This window comes from Mustela lutreola, chromosome 15, assembly GCF_030435805.1.
Source record: "Mustela lutreola isolate mMusLut2 chromosome 15, mMusLut2.pri, whole genome shotgun sequence".
NCBI lineage: Eukaryota > Metazoa > Chordata > Mammalia > Carnivora > Mustelidae > Mustela > Mustela lutreola.
In genome coordinates this window covers 52352198-52367916 of record NC_081304.1, presented here as the reverse complement: position 1 = coordinate 52367916, position 15719 = coordinate 52352198, and the positions used below count along the sequence as shown (strand labels likewise).

The 15719-nt window shown below is 44.5% G+C and overlaps 1 protein-coding gene across 4 annotated transcripts in view; it reads right to left on the bottom strand.

Moving 5' to 3' along the window:
• Positions 1-917: 917 nt before the first annotated feature.
• Positions 918-15719, bottom strand: part of FBXW10B (F-box and WD repeat domain containing 10B) — a 34015-nt gene continuing 19213 nt past the window's right edge. For 2 of the 4 annotated variants that reach the window (XM_059147846.1, XM_059147848.1), the window contains 6 exons: positions 14114-14262; positions 13022-13164; positions 7494-7652; positions 5221-5489; positions 4196-4351; positions 918-1767 (listed from right to left, as the gene is read on the bottom strand). In XM_059147846.1, coding sequence (XP_059003829.1) covers positions 968-1767; positions 4196-4351; positions 5221-5489; positions 7494-7652; positions 13022-13164; positions 14114-14262 — 1676 coding nt within the window. In that variant the 3' untranslated portion in view covers positions 918-967. The remainder of the gene's footprint in view (positions 1768-4195; positions 4352-5220; positions 5490-7493; positions 7653-13021; positions 13165-14113; positions 14263-15719) is intronic. The other 2 variants (XM_059147847.1, XM_059147849.1) reach the window with 2 other exon arrangements.

Below are 15719 nucleotides of genomic sequence, written 5' to 3'. Positions count from 1 at the left end.
TTTTTTTAAAGATTTTGTTTATTTGACAGACAGAGATCACAAGTAGGCAGAGAGGCAGGCAGAGAGAGAGGAAGGAAAGCAGGCTCCTTGCTGAGCAGAGAGTCGGATGTGGGGCTCGATCCCAGCACCCTGGGACCATGGGACCATGACCTGAGAGCCGAAGGCAGAGGCTTTAAACCCACTGAGCCACCCAGGTGCCCCATATTAGTGTCCCTCTTTGAAGAAAAGATGAATATGGTCAATTCTGTTCCATAGACGTTAGCCCTGAGAAGGAAAAGAACACATAATGTTCTCAAATGCAATAGGTCTCCTTTTAGATTCTTAACTGAAGGGGTGCCTGGGTGACTCAGTTGTTAAGCGACTGCCTTCGGCCAGGTCAGGATCCCAGGGTTCTAGGATGGCGCCCCACATCAGGCTCCATGCTCGGCGGGATGCCTGCTTCTCCCTCTCCTACTCTCCCTGCTTGTAGTCCCTTCTCTCGCTGCGTCTCTGTCAAATAAATAAATAACATCTTTAAAAAAAAAAAATAGATTCTTAAGTCATTGAGTTTCATCAGGCTTCTGTGCGAAAATACCAGGGAATTCCAGTGCATTCTTATTATACAGTCCCATCAGTTCATTTGCTACCAGAACGATGGCACTAAATTGGTGGTGATGAGTGGTATCTAATTTCCAAAGGTCACTTTCCCATCACCCACCTGAAGCTGGATTTTCATAAGTTTCATTAACTGGTTACCAGTGGGACTACAGATGCCAGTCTCTCCCAGCAACACCCCCCTCCCTGCCTCTGTTTTCTTGATTTGATCTTACCAGTCTTTGGGCTTATAGGAAGATGATTAAGACCTACCTCCCACACGGCCAAGGGACAATCCAAAATAAACAAACAAACAAGCAAAACAAAAAGGACAAACACCAACATCCACTTGGGTTCTCTGTTTATTGTAAGATGTTCATTTCCCAAAGCTGGTTCAGATAAATACGTTTTGTCCAAGTTCAGGGGCTGCTGTCTTCCCTTGCTTCATGAAATGATCGATCGGCAGGCCTTTGATCTTCCTGATCCAGGCAGCTCTGCTGGCTTTTTCTGGACTGACCACGTCTCTGGGCTTTCTGGCCTGGAACTCCTTCATTTTGGCCTCCCTGTACTCCATCTCCTCCTTTACGGTCAACAACATGAACTCGGTGTTCATTCTAAAGGGATCAAGGGTCGTGTAGAAGCGAGGTCGATCTTTCTTGATGGACTTGGTTCTCGTGCCCACGGGGGGAGCCAGCATGCGATTCGGTTTAATGACCTGCAGGCTGGTTAAAGGGCTACAGCTACGCACTGTCCCGCCGACGGGGCCGGTCGCTTGGTCTTCTCCCTTAAGGCCACCAGCGAATCTGGGGTAGACGATCACAGGCTGGGGTATGGTGGACTGGACTTGGGGACTGTGCAAAGAGTTCTTCAGGTTGGGCTGCAGTTTCTGGATCTCCAGGGGAATACTGGTTTGCTTCACGTCGATGGGTGGGTTGCTATGTCGCAACCTATTAACTGCCTGTTGGACTGATATTCCTTTGAAATTCAGGACCTTCCTTGGGTGTGAAATTGAAGGTCCCCAGGCATCAATGACTTGGGTTTGGGGCCTCTGGGGATAGGCAAACTCCCCTGACTTATGGGCCCGCTGCAGGGCATTCACCGTGAGAAGGAACTGGTCGGGCGACATGGGGATTTGCCAGCGCTTTTTCTTTGAGCGCCTGATCAAGTCTCCAGGTGGAACTTTCTCCTCGTCCTCTGGGTTTTCAAAAATGAAAAGAAAACAAAAGCAAGTCAGAGTGTGCCATGAAAACTGGTAAGTAGTTATGCATGAAAGTTAAACCCATTCTTTTTTTTTTTAAGGTTTTATTTATTTTTCTTAAAAAAAAGAAAGAAAGTAAGTAAGTCGAGTTTGAGGGAACACACCTCAACATAACAAAGGCCATATATGACAAACCCATAGCTAACATCATACTCAATGGTCACACACACACACAGAGGAATATTACACAGCCGTAAAAAGGATGAGATCATGCCATTTGGAACAACACAGTAGACCTGGAGGGTATTATGCTAAATGCAATAAGTCAGACCAAGAAAGACAAATACATCATTTCACTCATAAGTGGAATCTTTAAAAAAATGAATAAACAAATTAAAAAATCGACCTATAAATACAGAGCACAAACAGATGGTTACCAGAAGGAAGGTGATGGGGGCTGAGCAAAATGGGTAAAGGGAAGTAGGAGACACAGGCTTCCAGTAAGGAAATGAATAAATCATAGGAATAAAAGGCATAGCATAAGGAATGCAGTCAGTGATACTGTAATAGGGATATATATGGGGACACATGGCAGCTAGACTTGTAAACACACTATAATGTATAAACTTGTCAAATCATTGTGTTGTACATCTGAAACTGTTGACCTGTGTGTCAAATTTTTTAAAAAAGGAATTGTGATGACTCATTGTTCATTAAGATGTCTTTTTTCGTATAATAATATATTGTGAATCTCTTTCCAAGTCACCGTATGTGGGTCCTCATGATACAATTTTTAGCTATTAGATAATATTCCACAGTATGAATTTTTCCATATTGACTTAGTCATTGCCCACTGGTGGACATTTCATTAGTGATCAACTTAAAAAAAATGCAAATATCATTTTTACTTATCATATGAGCAAGCACAAAATGATTGGATAACACGTATTTGGGCATGGGTAGAGTAGGAGCTCTACGCATTGTTCGTGGGACTATAAATCGATATATCATTTTTTAAGGGTGACTATGGTAATATCTTTCTAAACTTCTTAAATTTTTATTTGTTTATTTTTTAAGTAACCCCCTCAAGGTGGGGCTTGAACTCATGATCCTGAGATCAAGACCTGAGCTGAGATCAATAGTCAGATTCTTAACCAATGGAGCCACCGAGGCATCCATCTAATTTTTTTTTAATCCAAAGAAAATTTATCAGTTATGCTAGTGTCCTCCTCTTTTTTTATTATTTAAAAACATTTTTAATTCCAGTATACTGAATATACAATTTATATTAGCTTCAGGTGTATAATACAGTGATTCTGTACTTTCCCCAGTGCTCATCACGTACCCTTGACCTATTTTACCCACCCCCCACCTGGTGTCCATCAGTTTGTTCTCTACAGTTAAGGGTCTGTCTGTTTTTTTGGTCTTTTTTTCTTTGTTCCATTTGTTTCATTTCTCAAATTCCACATAGAAGTGAAATCATACAACATCCGTCTTTCTCTTTTATTTCACTTAGCATTATATCCCTTAGATCCATCCATGTGGTTGCAAATGGAAAGGTTTCATTCCCTTTTCATGACTGAGTAATATTCCTCTCTCTCTCTCTCTCTCTCTCTCTCTCTGTGTGTGTGTGTGTGTGTGTGTACACCACCTCTTTTTTTTTCCAATTTTTTAAAATTTTATTTATTTATTTGAGAGAAAGCATGAGTGGGAAGGGCAGAAGGAGAGAGAACCTGAAGCAGACTCTGCATAGAGTCCCAACACAGGGCTAGATCTCATGACCCTGAGATCACAACATGAGTCAAAGCCAAGAGCCAGCCACTTAACCAACTGAGCCATCCAGGTGCTCTATTATCTTCCAGATTTTTAAAGGCACTTTGGCTCAGCAATGCAACTCCTAAGACTTTACCCTACAGGCATACTGATACAGGTACATAAACATAGGTATATTCAAGGATTCCCATTGTTAGTACAGCCCTTTTAAAACTTAACTGTTTCACCCTCACCCTGAAGCTGGTCTCTCCAGGGAGTTTGATTCAAAGAACCACTATTATATTAGCCAAAAAATATTGGAAAGGCATTTTAAATCTACACCAAAATCTCTCTCAAAAACAACAAAGGGACACCCTATTCATGATGACACACCAGTCCAAGAAATGAGAAGTTTCAGTGGCCTGACATGGGAGGCAGGCTGTGAGCCCCAAACCGGAAAGGCACCTCTTACAAAGGTGTTCGTGCTGTGGCCTCAAGTTAATAAGGGGACAATTAAGGAAACCGCCCCCCCTTAAGAAAAGTCAGACGTTTTATCCTTCCTGAATTCTCAAAGAGTCACTGATTTGCTGAAAAACTGGATGGAACAGAGAGAGTGAGCAATAGAGAGAGGGGAAGATGGGGTGTTGCCCCTGATCTGGAGTAAAATATCACCGTTCGTTGTATCTCCTGCGAGGGATTTTGCTTCCAAACTCTCTTGCCCACCATAAATGCCGCATACTTCCTTAGAAAGAGCGCTCACTCTCTTTTTGCCATCCCTCTGGGGTGATTTTGACTTTCTTTGACTTTTAGGTCCCTCTGAGAAGACTTCTAAATGAAGATTGGGGAGGAAATCATTGTAATTACATCATTCAATGAGGTCTAAATAATGGGGGCATAGCTGGTAATTTGGCTGATTCTCACCCAAACTGTCACCTTGTTGTTTGTTGTCGTATGACACTAGATAACCCAGCTGGAGCCAAAGGCTACAGCCCCTCCTGCCTTCCCTCTCACCCACTTTTTCAACTGACTGTCAAGCTTTACACATTATCTATACCAGCTGGCCTCTGTCCTCCAAAGAGAGCTGATCATTTGTCTGTGTAACATACCAGGATGTGACCTCTTGATGTTCTCTGTAGACCTGTGGATCGAGTTCCACATGCCAAATGCAGGACAGGTGAAAGGAAGGAGTCTGGATACTCTAGCCCACACCTAAGTTATTCTTTGTGTCTTAAATGGCATCCCATATCACACACACACACACACACACATTTCTGCTTCATACTAATATTTTCTGGGAATGCATGCTATCAATCAGGACTCTAGAGATAATACATTCTGCTTAGAACATTATTCTGTGGCATAGTAATAGCTTGTCTCTGTTCGAAGGAAATTATTATGTAATGTATGTTTGGATGGGGTGGAGAGTGTTGGTGGTTTCTGGTTTGAAAGGCAAGTACAAAGGATCAGTGTTATCTACTATACAAAGATTCTAGTATGTCTGGTAAACCCAGGCCTTGAAAATCAGGAGATTCTCTTGAGCCGGAGAACAGGATCCCACCTTCCTTAGTAGTAAGGATTTACATCATCAAGAAATCATTGGCTAAAATATCCTACAGAGAAGCTAGTCCCGCCACCACCACCACCACCACCTGCTCCATTAGGAACCACCGAGGTGGCCTGGGATTCAGCCCCCTTACCTGTAGGTGCCCGGGTGTCCTTCAGGAAAACTCGGGACCTGTATGATTTACTTAACAGGGACTCCTGGCCCACAGTTTGTTTACTGGACATCGAGTCCCTCGGGCTGAAAACCTGAGTGCTAGACCTGGAGGCGACTTCTGTGAGGTCATTTTCTTCCCTGTCCTCATCTTTATCTTTCTTCTTTTGTTTGGCCTGGTCCATGGAGTACTGCCACTTTATATTCTCAAACTGGAACATGAGAATATTGCTCTCAGTGTTGATCACCATCCTGGAACCGAAACAACAAGATGGCCCACAAAAAGCAAGAAGGCCACCACTGCCCAGCCTCCAAATATGCATTTCCAGTACTGTCCCAACCAACCATAAGCCCGAGGGAACAGTGCCTGAGATGTGGCTGTACAAAGAGGGGGTGGAGGCTGTTAGGGTCTGGAGTGGTGAACGGTAGCAGTCAGGCAATGGGGGGGCGGGGAAAAGGGTCCTCTTGAAAATTAAGCAGGGCACGTATGTTCTGATTCCTTCACTTTTCAAGTTAAAATATTTTTAAAAATATTTTATTTATTTATTTGACAGAGAGAGAGAACACAAGTAGGCAGAGAGGCAGGCGTGTCGGGGGTGGGGGGGAATATCCCCGCCGAGCAGAGAGCCCAATTCGGGACTCGATCCCAGGACCCTGAGATCATGACCTGAGCCAAAAGCAGAGGCTTAACCCATTGAGCCACCCAGGTGCCCCTCAAGTTAAAATATTTTTAAATGAATTTCTGTTCATAGAGTGAGTACCGAGTCCCTAGCGTGCCCCAAGCAGAAAGGTTAGGGACTCTGTATATTGATGTCTTGAAATTCACTTTTTTTTTTTTTTTTAAAGCACAGTATCTAAATGCCATGTTTTATTGCTGTGATGGGGATAAAGAGTCTAGTGGGAGGGACTCTGCTCCCTTGCTGACCCTCCCTCCCATCTCTGTCCCTCTGTCCTTACACGGTCTCTGTGTATGCTCTGCATTTAAACAAAACAGCCGTCCGTGCTTTATAAAGCAGGATGATTTCCATCTTTCCTAATGCACATGTTTATGCCCTGGTAGGAAAAAGAGTTCTAAACCTGAGCCCCCGAGCAGGGACCGCCAACCGCTATCTACCCTACTCTCTGCCTAGATCTCCTAGAAGTATAAAGGAGCAAGGGAGATATCATGTGTGGGTTCCTTTCTGTTCCAAAAGGCTGAATTTTAAGACCTTCACGGTTAGTGTAAACTCTCTTAAAGAGTGACTTGTTTGGGAATGCCTGGATGGCTCAGTCCATTAACCTGCTGCCTTCGGCTCAGGTCATGATCCCAGGGTCCTGGGATGGAATCCCACATCAGGCTCCTTGCTCAGCAGGCCACTCTGCCTGCTTGTGCTCTTTCTCTCTCTCTAACAAATAAATAAATAAATAAATAAAATGTTTTCTTGATTAATTAATTAAAAAGAAAAAGAGTGACTTGTTTTGGTTAGAAATGCTAGCATGGAATTTGGAGAATCATTCCGATGAGGATTCCCTTTCTGACTCATTTTTACTGAGGTCCAAAGGCAAATGTCTCTCTTCGGACGTCATAAAAAAGAAAAGGTCGGAGGTAAATTTTTTTTTAATGGCACTATTATTTTGAAACTGAAAAAGTGTCCCTTGATGGAGACTTCTTACCAGTCCTGCCCCTTTTAGATGGGAAATAGCCCCAGTATGGTTTCATTAAAAGGAATGCAACATGATTAGGAAAGATGGACAGATATCTCAAGGGAATGCAAAAGTTAATTCTATTTGGGTATTTTCACATACTATCACCCTGAACCTAGCCTATGACAAATACAATATGACATACACATGGTCACAGTTCTAGTTTCCGTAAAACTCAGCTGCTCAGCTCTGCCTGCCCGGACACTGGACCCCCTGTTCCTACCATCCCACTTCCCGCCTAAAGGTCTCTGTGCGTCAGAAGCGAGCATCAGAGATGGCTGGTCAGGGAACAAACGGGCTGCCCAGTTAGAGCAGAGCCATACCGTACTCACTGCCTGATTGTCCCAGACATCCAGAACAAATTCTGAGTGACATCACCTGCTTGCTAAGCTTTGTGCAACATCCGATCTGCCCCCCACCATATGATTATTGACCCTTTTCCAGCCAAAATTGGAGGGTACCACGGCGCCCTCTCTCCTACTGCCAGCAAATGCAGGGCTGGCATCCCAGAGGAGAAGAAAATGATCCAAACGGAAGAGCTCACAGCCCTGACCTCCACACCTACCACCCTACCTGTTGCCCTGAATAAAGAAGGACAGCACAGGATCACCTCTGCCGTTGACTTTCATCACCTTCAGACAGTTCCCATTGAGGAAATTGTAAATGCGGATCTTGCCATCGGCACAGGCACTGATGACCCGGAGGAAGAGAAGGGCCACGTGGAGCACCTCCCTGGAAGGAAACAGAGCAACAGGCAGTACTTGTCTTCTGGGAAACTGCGTGGGTTTGTTTGTAGCTTGGGGGATTTTGTGTGCACGCCTGGGAACCATTGGTCATGACTGCCCTCCCTGTGATGTCTGCCGTCACTTCATAATTCCGGATGTAAGCCATTAACCCTCAAGACATACTTGCGCCCTCTCCTCCCGTTCTGCTGTCACATTTCCTGCAAATTGGTCACAGTGCCCCAAAATGGCAACAGGCAAAGGTTTATGTCATCGTGGCTCTTTGTTTTGTTTTGCGGTGGTCTGATACATAGGCAGTCATAGTTTTTCTCTTCCAGTTTGGTTCGTACTTACTGACTTCTCCAAAAGTCATGCAGAGAAGTACTTAATGTTGTGATTCCTTTTCAAATAGCATTATTGGGTAAAGAAAGAACAGAACGGGTGGGAAAATGATCATCGTTCTATGAAGCAAGAACCTGATATCTCAGCATTTTCTTTTGGGTCTTAAATTAGTGACTTTCAGGGGCGCCTGGGTGGCTCAGTGGGTTAAGCCTCTGCCTTCGGCTCAGGTCATGATCTCAGGGTCCTGGGATCGAGCCCCACATTGGGCTCTCTGCTCAGCAGGGAACCTGCTTCCTCCTCTCTCTCTCTGCCTGCCTCTCTGCCCACTTGTGTTCTCTGTCTGTCAAATATATAAGTAAAATCTTAAAAAAAAAAAAAAAATTAGTGACTTTCAGTCTTTCAGTGAAACATCCTGAAGAAACACCGTACCCAGGGATGAGACGCAGGTATTCCCTTTGGTAGTGACCAGCAGAAACAGAGAGAGGACCAGGAGACTTAGATACCTCCATTCCTACAACAGCTGCAGCCAAGTGGGACTCCAGACAGGCTGAAGTATTCAATTCTGCAAAATGTAATTACCCTATTCCTGTTAATGATACTAAAAAGTTGAATCTGCTGCCACCAATTAGTTGGATCTTAGTGCAAATCAAGTCCTTCAATCCCTGTCATCTGTACCTATCCAAGCCCCACTCACATGCTACCTTCTCCATAAAACCACACTTAATCTCCATCTCCCCTTTCCCATACACACATGCACAAACTTCAGGCACACTGTAAGATTCTCTGGGGCAGAACACACATCCTCTTCATCTTTGCATCCCCAGCACCTAACACAAGGCCTAGCCCATAGAAGAAGGTCCTCAGTAAATATCTGTTGAAATAAATGGTGAGTATCAGCTCAATTTCAGAGTATGATCCTTGATACAGTGGGTTAAAAGCATGACATCCACCCCATACCATGTAGCCTTAGCCCTGATCAGATCTAAGAGCCAAATTAAGAAGTTTCAAAGACCCAACCACTAGCAAAATAGAAACAACAAAGACTTTGAAAGGCAGGAATATGCTTAGCATGTTCAAAGGACAGCAAAAAGGCCAATGTGGCTCGTGTGATGGATAGATCAAGTCATCAATTGATCACACATTCCGAAGTGTAAAAAAATAAATAAATAAATGAAGTCCAACAAAGTTCTAGTTTTATTTCTAAGATGGACATATAATACATTTATTGGTGTCTTAAATGCACTTTAGTTTACCTGTAGTTGGAATCCAGAGCTAGGAGAGATGGCCCTGTGGTAGAAGGGTTTGACTCTCTCTGTACCTCTTTTGATTTTATGGAGCTGGACCTACACTTCTCATAGGCTCCTGTGGCATTTGATATTTCAGGCTATACCATTATAGCCTAGTAATATAATAGAGCACAGGCTTTAGGATCAGAAAACCTGGATCCAAACTTGGGTCTACCACTTGCTGGCTGCATAACCTTGAAAAAGTAACATGACTCTCAGTCTTTAGTTTTGTCTTCTATGAAAAGGAGGTAGTGATTTCTGCCTCAGAGGACTGCTGTCAGGATTAAATTAATGGAGGTATTTTTCAAACAGCCCAGTATCTGACACAATAATGGTTACTAGGAACCTGTCATAGCTCTGCCTGCATTCAGGTTTTCTCTCCGCCCTAAAAAGTCATTTCTTTCTTAAGTCTCCTTCTTTGTTCTTTCTTTATCAAAAGACACTGCAGAGGGGAGCCTGGGTGGCTCAGTGGGTTAAAGCCTCTGCCTTTGACTCAGGTCATGATCCCAGGGTCCCCGCTCATCGGGCTCTCTGCTCAGCAGGGTGCCTGCTTCCTCCTCTCTCTCTGCCTGCCTCTCTCTGCCTACTTGTGATCTCTGTCTGTTAAATAAATAAAATCTTTCAAAAAAAAAAAAAAAGACACTGCAGAGAGTGATGTCAGGAAGAATGGTGGAAGAAGGAACTCCAAAATCCCACCCTTCCCTGAAAACAATGAAAAAACCGGCAAGAACTGTCACAATCAACTTTTTCAGAACTCTGGAAAATAACCAAAGGCTTGCAGCAACCCAAGAAGTACTCAGACAAAGAAGAATGGCTTTGTGTCAAGAAGAAGAATGAACTTTGTGGTATATTAACTTACCCAACTCCCATTCCCAACTCCCCAGCTCACTGGTAACCATGAAAATAACAGCCCACATTCCTGGTACTAGAGGAAACAGAACCAACCTCCTTCACAATGAATTATTTGACCTCTCTCTTGGCTTCCTGGAAGACTAGTTCAAAAAGCTTGTCTTTATTTTGCTTTAGTAGGAACTCACCCAATGCTAAAGCTGCTACCTGGGGAGTATTCTGTGAAGGCCTTGACAGTCAAATCTTGTAGTCACTGCTGCCTAAGGCAATAGACATCTGTTGGAGCAAGCAATACACTGACCAAAAAGATGTAATGTTAAAGCTGGGGAATAAAATGTCCATTAGGGCTTTGAAAAGTTCAGACACACTCCTGGGACTCTATGTGGCCATATACAGAGCTGTGCACACATTGAGGAAAGAACTCACTCTTAGCTGACCTTGATGTTCTCCGCGAACTAAAGTGAGAGCTAAGATAGAGTTGTAAACTGTCTAGCAGAGTGTTGAAAGTTTCCCTCAACAAGTACACAGAGCCCCTTGGCAAAAAAAAAAAAAAAAAAAAAAAAAAAAAAAGGGAGATATTTTATTTCCAGGTCTTCAAATAAACCTATTCCACTCCGTCACCACCACGGTAATAGAACAGAGACTTCAGAGGCCAAACAAGACAATACACAGACTCACTAAACATATTTCCAGGTCTTCAAATAAACCTATTCCACTCCGTCACCACCACGGTAATAGAACAGAGACTTCAGAGGCCAAACAAGACAATACACAGACTCACTAAACATATTTCCAGGTGTTCAAATAAACCTATTCCACTCAGTCACCACCAAGGTAATAGAACAGAGACTTCAGCGGCCAAACAAGACAATACACAGACTCACTAAACAAACACACAAGCAAAGCCACAATAGGCAACAGTGAAAACAGACCCTGAGAATGGGGAAGAATTTGATTTCCAGAGATGTCCTATTAAAATATCCAAAATGCCCAGTTTTCAAATAAATGTATAAAAAGATACTGAAGAGGGGTTTCAGTGGCTCAGTAGGTTGAGACCTCTGCCTTTGGCTCAGGTCATGGTCTCAGGGTCCTGGGATCGAGCCCCGCATCAGACTCTCTGCTCAGCAGGGAGCCTGTTTCCTCCTCTCTCTCTGCCTGTCTCTCTGCCTACTTGTGATCTCTCTCTCTCTGTGTGTCTGTCAAATAAATAAATAATCTTTTTTAAAAATGGAGAAATGAAGATATTCCCAAATAAACAAAAACTAGGAGTTCACACTAGCAAGAAATGCTATACAGACTCCTTCAAGCTGGAGTGAAAGGACACTACTAGTAACTGAAATCCGCATGAATAAAGAGCATCAGTAGAGGTAACTACCTAGATAAATATAAAAGACAGTATAAATGTGGTTTATAGGTCTTTTCTTCTATCTCATTGAAAAGGCCACTACATAAGGCAATAATTATAAGTCTATGATGATGGATACACAGGATATAATCACCTATGTCATATTCAAAAGATGGGTACCAGTCCCATCATTAGAACTCTCCAGAAAGGCAACCTGCAAGTCGGTCCTCATTACCAGTCAATTAGAAGCACTTCCATGTGCACACCACTACTACAGATGAGTAGAGGAGGGGCCTGACAAACAAGAACATTGACCATGTCCTCTACATACCTATGGACTTGCTGTAAGTGTGAAGGGACCAAGGACCAATGTGAATGAGATGTTGGGGCCGTCATTCAATGTCAATGAGAATGGTCTGAGAAGGTCTCATTGCTGAGGTGGAGTGAGAGGCTGGGAATAGATTATTTTCCAATAACTAAACTAAATCCTACAGAATCATGCTTGGAAGTCTACAATTTTCAGGTGATAATCATAAAGTTTGACTCTTGAATTTGATAATCCAGATGATATGCTAAGAAGCTCACTGATAATCACGTAAGGGTTGGATAATGCACCAAAGAGAAGCCTTGCCCAGCACCCACTCATCCAAGGTGCAGTCATACACACAATGAGTAAATATACACAAAAATGACCCAAATCCCCTTCCCACAAAGTCAGTGTGTGCTCAAGAGGTTCCTATGAAGATATGTGGAAATCTGGGGCCATATTTTACTAAATAACTATCCCAAATAGATCCCCTAGAAGATCCATTTAGTCTTCTAATCAATTAGCATAGCATTTTGTTTCCTAGAGTTTTTTATAGTGCCCTTAGGGGAAGAAGCATTATTCATGTAGTATATAAGAGGGACCCAGAGCAGCCTATAAAACCCATGCCCATGAAAGAACCATGAACTGACCACAGTATCCCTTCCAAGTAAGCTCATGTGACCTTAGACTACTTCTTAATTGGCTCCAAGCACCACCACCACCAAATTGGGACTGGAATTATAAAATGAGATCCATTTGCTGTCCTGGAACGGAATGTAGCCAGCAGACTTATAAGAAAGCTCCTTCTTTAAGCCTTTAAGTTACTTTTAAAAACCTTGGTCACCCTTGGGTGACTTTAAGCTTTTGTGAACACAAGCTTCCTGGGGTAAAGACCAACAAACGCCAAGTATTTTAAATTTCCTGGAACTGTCATTCTTTGGGACAGTTCTGCCAATATTCCTAAATTTAGTAGCCAACGGATACAAACGTATCAGGTGTGTCACAAGCATAACATTTCAATAACTTCTCAAGATCCACATTGAGTACTGTTATTTCTTAAGAGAAATAAGTGATGGTGGGAGAGGGAATGGCCAAATGAGGGGGTGGGGCGGGGTGGGGATGGGGAACAGGTAGAGGGGACAAAAGGTCAGCAGAGCATGGAAAGGACTGATCTGCCAAAAACCAAAGTCTAGCTACGAGGGAAAAGGGCAGAGTACCACCTTCATCGATGAGGACTTCCCTATACCTACTTTGGATGCTTGTAGGCCATGAGGCACCGCTCATACTTTCCCACCATGCTCCAGGCCATAACCAGGCCATCAGTACTTCCCGAGAGGAGATGCCACTGGTCACAGCAGAGACACTTCACAGCTCCCTCGTGGCCACTGAGAGTCTGCAAGAAAAGAGGCCTTTTTTCAGCCCTCTTCAACTCAGATAGTGAGTCCTCCAAGGGCCCAAGCTGGAGGTGTCTTTCGAGGAACTGCAAAGCCACCCTCCAGCAATCCATGACTGCCACCTGAGCCGACTTCACTTTTGTTCTAAGAAGGCCAGTGGTGTCCATGCCCCTCCCCCCAGAGCGCTCTCTCCCCGCTGAAAGAAGAATGTGGTCAGGGAGAGGCCTTGCTCCTGGTGGGTCTTTGGCTGGGGCAGGCCTCATCTTCCTGGAGTACCAGAGGCCAAAATCCACCATCCTCTGCTGCCACACGGCATAGGGTCAGGCGTTCCATCCCTAGCTCCTTGCCAAGATCAGAGGACGCCTGGGACACCCCTGCACCTGTAACTGCTGATTAGGCCATGGGGACAAGACAGATGGGAAACAGTCCATCAGCCAGGCCAGCAGCTTCTCATTTTGCCCCTGTGTTCCCGGTACCAACGGATCTCACCACCACCCACTAGGGCCATGGGAGTTCAAATCCAGAGATATTTTTTTACATGTGAACATTCAATCGTTTTCACGACAGCAGATGTTCTCTTTTTACCACAGAATTAAGGAGGAGAACCACTGTGACTTTCTCCATTCCCTTACCCATGCAAGAGTCAGGGTAAAATGTTCTGGAGAAGGAAAAGTCACTTTACTTCTGCTGCCATGAAAAGACCCTGAGTCCGTATACCATGCTGAGTCAGAACATAGCCTTCTACCACCACCTCCATGACATGATCCCTGACACTCCACTGAGTCAGAATGCCCCTTTTTTGGGGGGAGCTCTTCAGGACCCTCCTTTTGGTGACCATAAGTTGGTAGCTTTATGGTGGTGTGGGGAGCCCTCTGGGGGAGACCCTACGTTTCCTCCAATCCATCATCACCAGTACCCCATTGTTCCGAGAGCCCACCACCCTCTCACCTTTACCAACTGGGCCGAGACAATGTGCCACACTTTGACTAACCCTCGCTCACAGCTGCTCACGATGTAGGTGTCATTGATCTTGGTGGCCAAGATGGGGTCTTTGTGTTTAAATGTCTTCAGACACTTCCCTGTCTCTATATCCCACTCTGAGAGGGAGGCAGAAAGAGAAGGGGCATGAAAGCAGGTTACAGTGGAGTTCTGGACCCCGTCACCGAAGCCAAGCCCATCAAGTCAGACCCTAGAAGTCTGTCGCCTGGCCCACCATCCCTGTAGGCTCACCAACAGCTCCGTGAGTCTGCAACACAGAGCTCCCTGACTATGGGCTCCTGGGGAAGCCACCATTCATAGACCTTGGCTCCAACCTCTATATCCCACTCTGAGAGGGAGGCAGAAAGAGAAGGGGCATGAAAGCAGGTTACAGTGGAGTTCTGGACCCCGTCACCGAAGCCAAGCCCATCAAGTCAGACCCTAGAAGTCTGTCGCCTGGCCCACCATCCCTGTAGGCTCACCAACAGCTCCGTGAGTCTGCAACACAGAGCTCCCTGACTATGGGCTCCTGGGGAAGCCACCATTCATAGACCTTGGCTCCAACCCTAGAACTCAGTGTTAGGGTCCAAGTGCCAGACATCTCCTCCCTAATAAGGCTCCTTCTTGAGCCTACAAAATACTTGCTATTGAGTGGATTTCAGGAAAATCATGGCATATGTTCCGTGGCACCATGCTTTCCAGACGCTGTTCTCCTGACTCACCCCTTCTAGCTCCAAAAGCAAAGAAAGCTGTCTATCCTTATTTACATTTTAAAGTATCTTTGAATCTGACTCTTGGATTTTACTAACTGACAGATTGTTAGAGCTGAGCAGGCTTAATGGTGCTTCTACATAGACAGTAATAGGGCAACTGCCTAGCACACTGTAAGGGTTGGGAAGATATGAATGTAGCTGGGTAGGTGGGAGAACAGAGCTTAAAGGAAAGAACTGAAAGGAGGCACCACAGATTCAGGGATGAGACCACCAAAGTCAGCCTCGTTGGCCCCAAAGTACCTGTCAGGCAACAGAATGTATAACCGAGGACAAAATAATAACCATGACTGATCCTGACACGTAGCACACACAACGAGCCAGGCATCGTTGGGAGTGTTTGACATGCATTAACTTATCTTCCCAAGGCAGTTGCTATGATGATTCCCCACGACGCAGATGAGGAAACAGGCATAGAGAAGTTGAGTAGCCTGCCAAGATCGTGCAGATGGTAAGCAGAATGAGCTGGGATTCGAACCCAGGGAGTCTGGATCCAGAAGCCATGCTCTTAACTGCAAATACTAGATTCATCCTAACTAAATAAGTATGCTTTTCTTCATGTGTTTTTTATATACACATTGGCCCTTTCATCTGATTAGAAAGGAGAATGCTGACAGGCATCTGGCTGTCTCACCAGAAGGAGCATCTGACTTCTGCTCGGGTCGTGGTCTCAGGGTCTTGCGATCAAGCCTCATGTTGGGCTCCCTGCTCAGAGGGAAGCCTGCTTGTCCCACTCTCTCTACACTTTCCCTGCTTGTGTTCTATCTGTGTCTCAAGTAAATGAATAAAATCTTCAAAAAAAAATT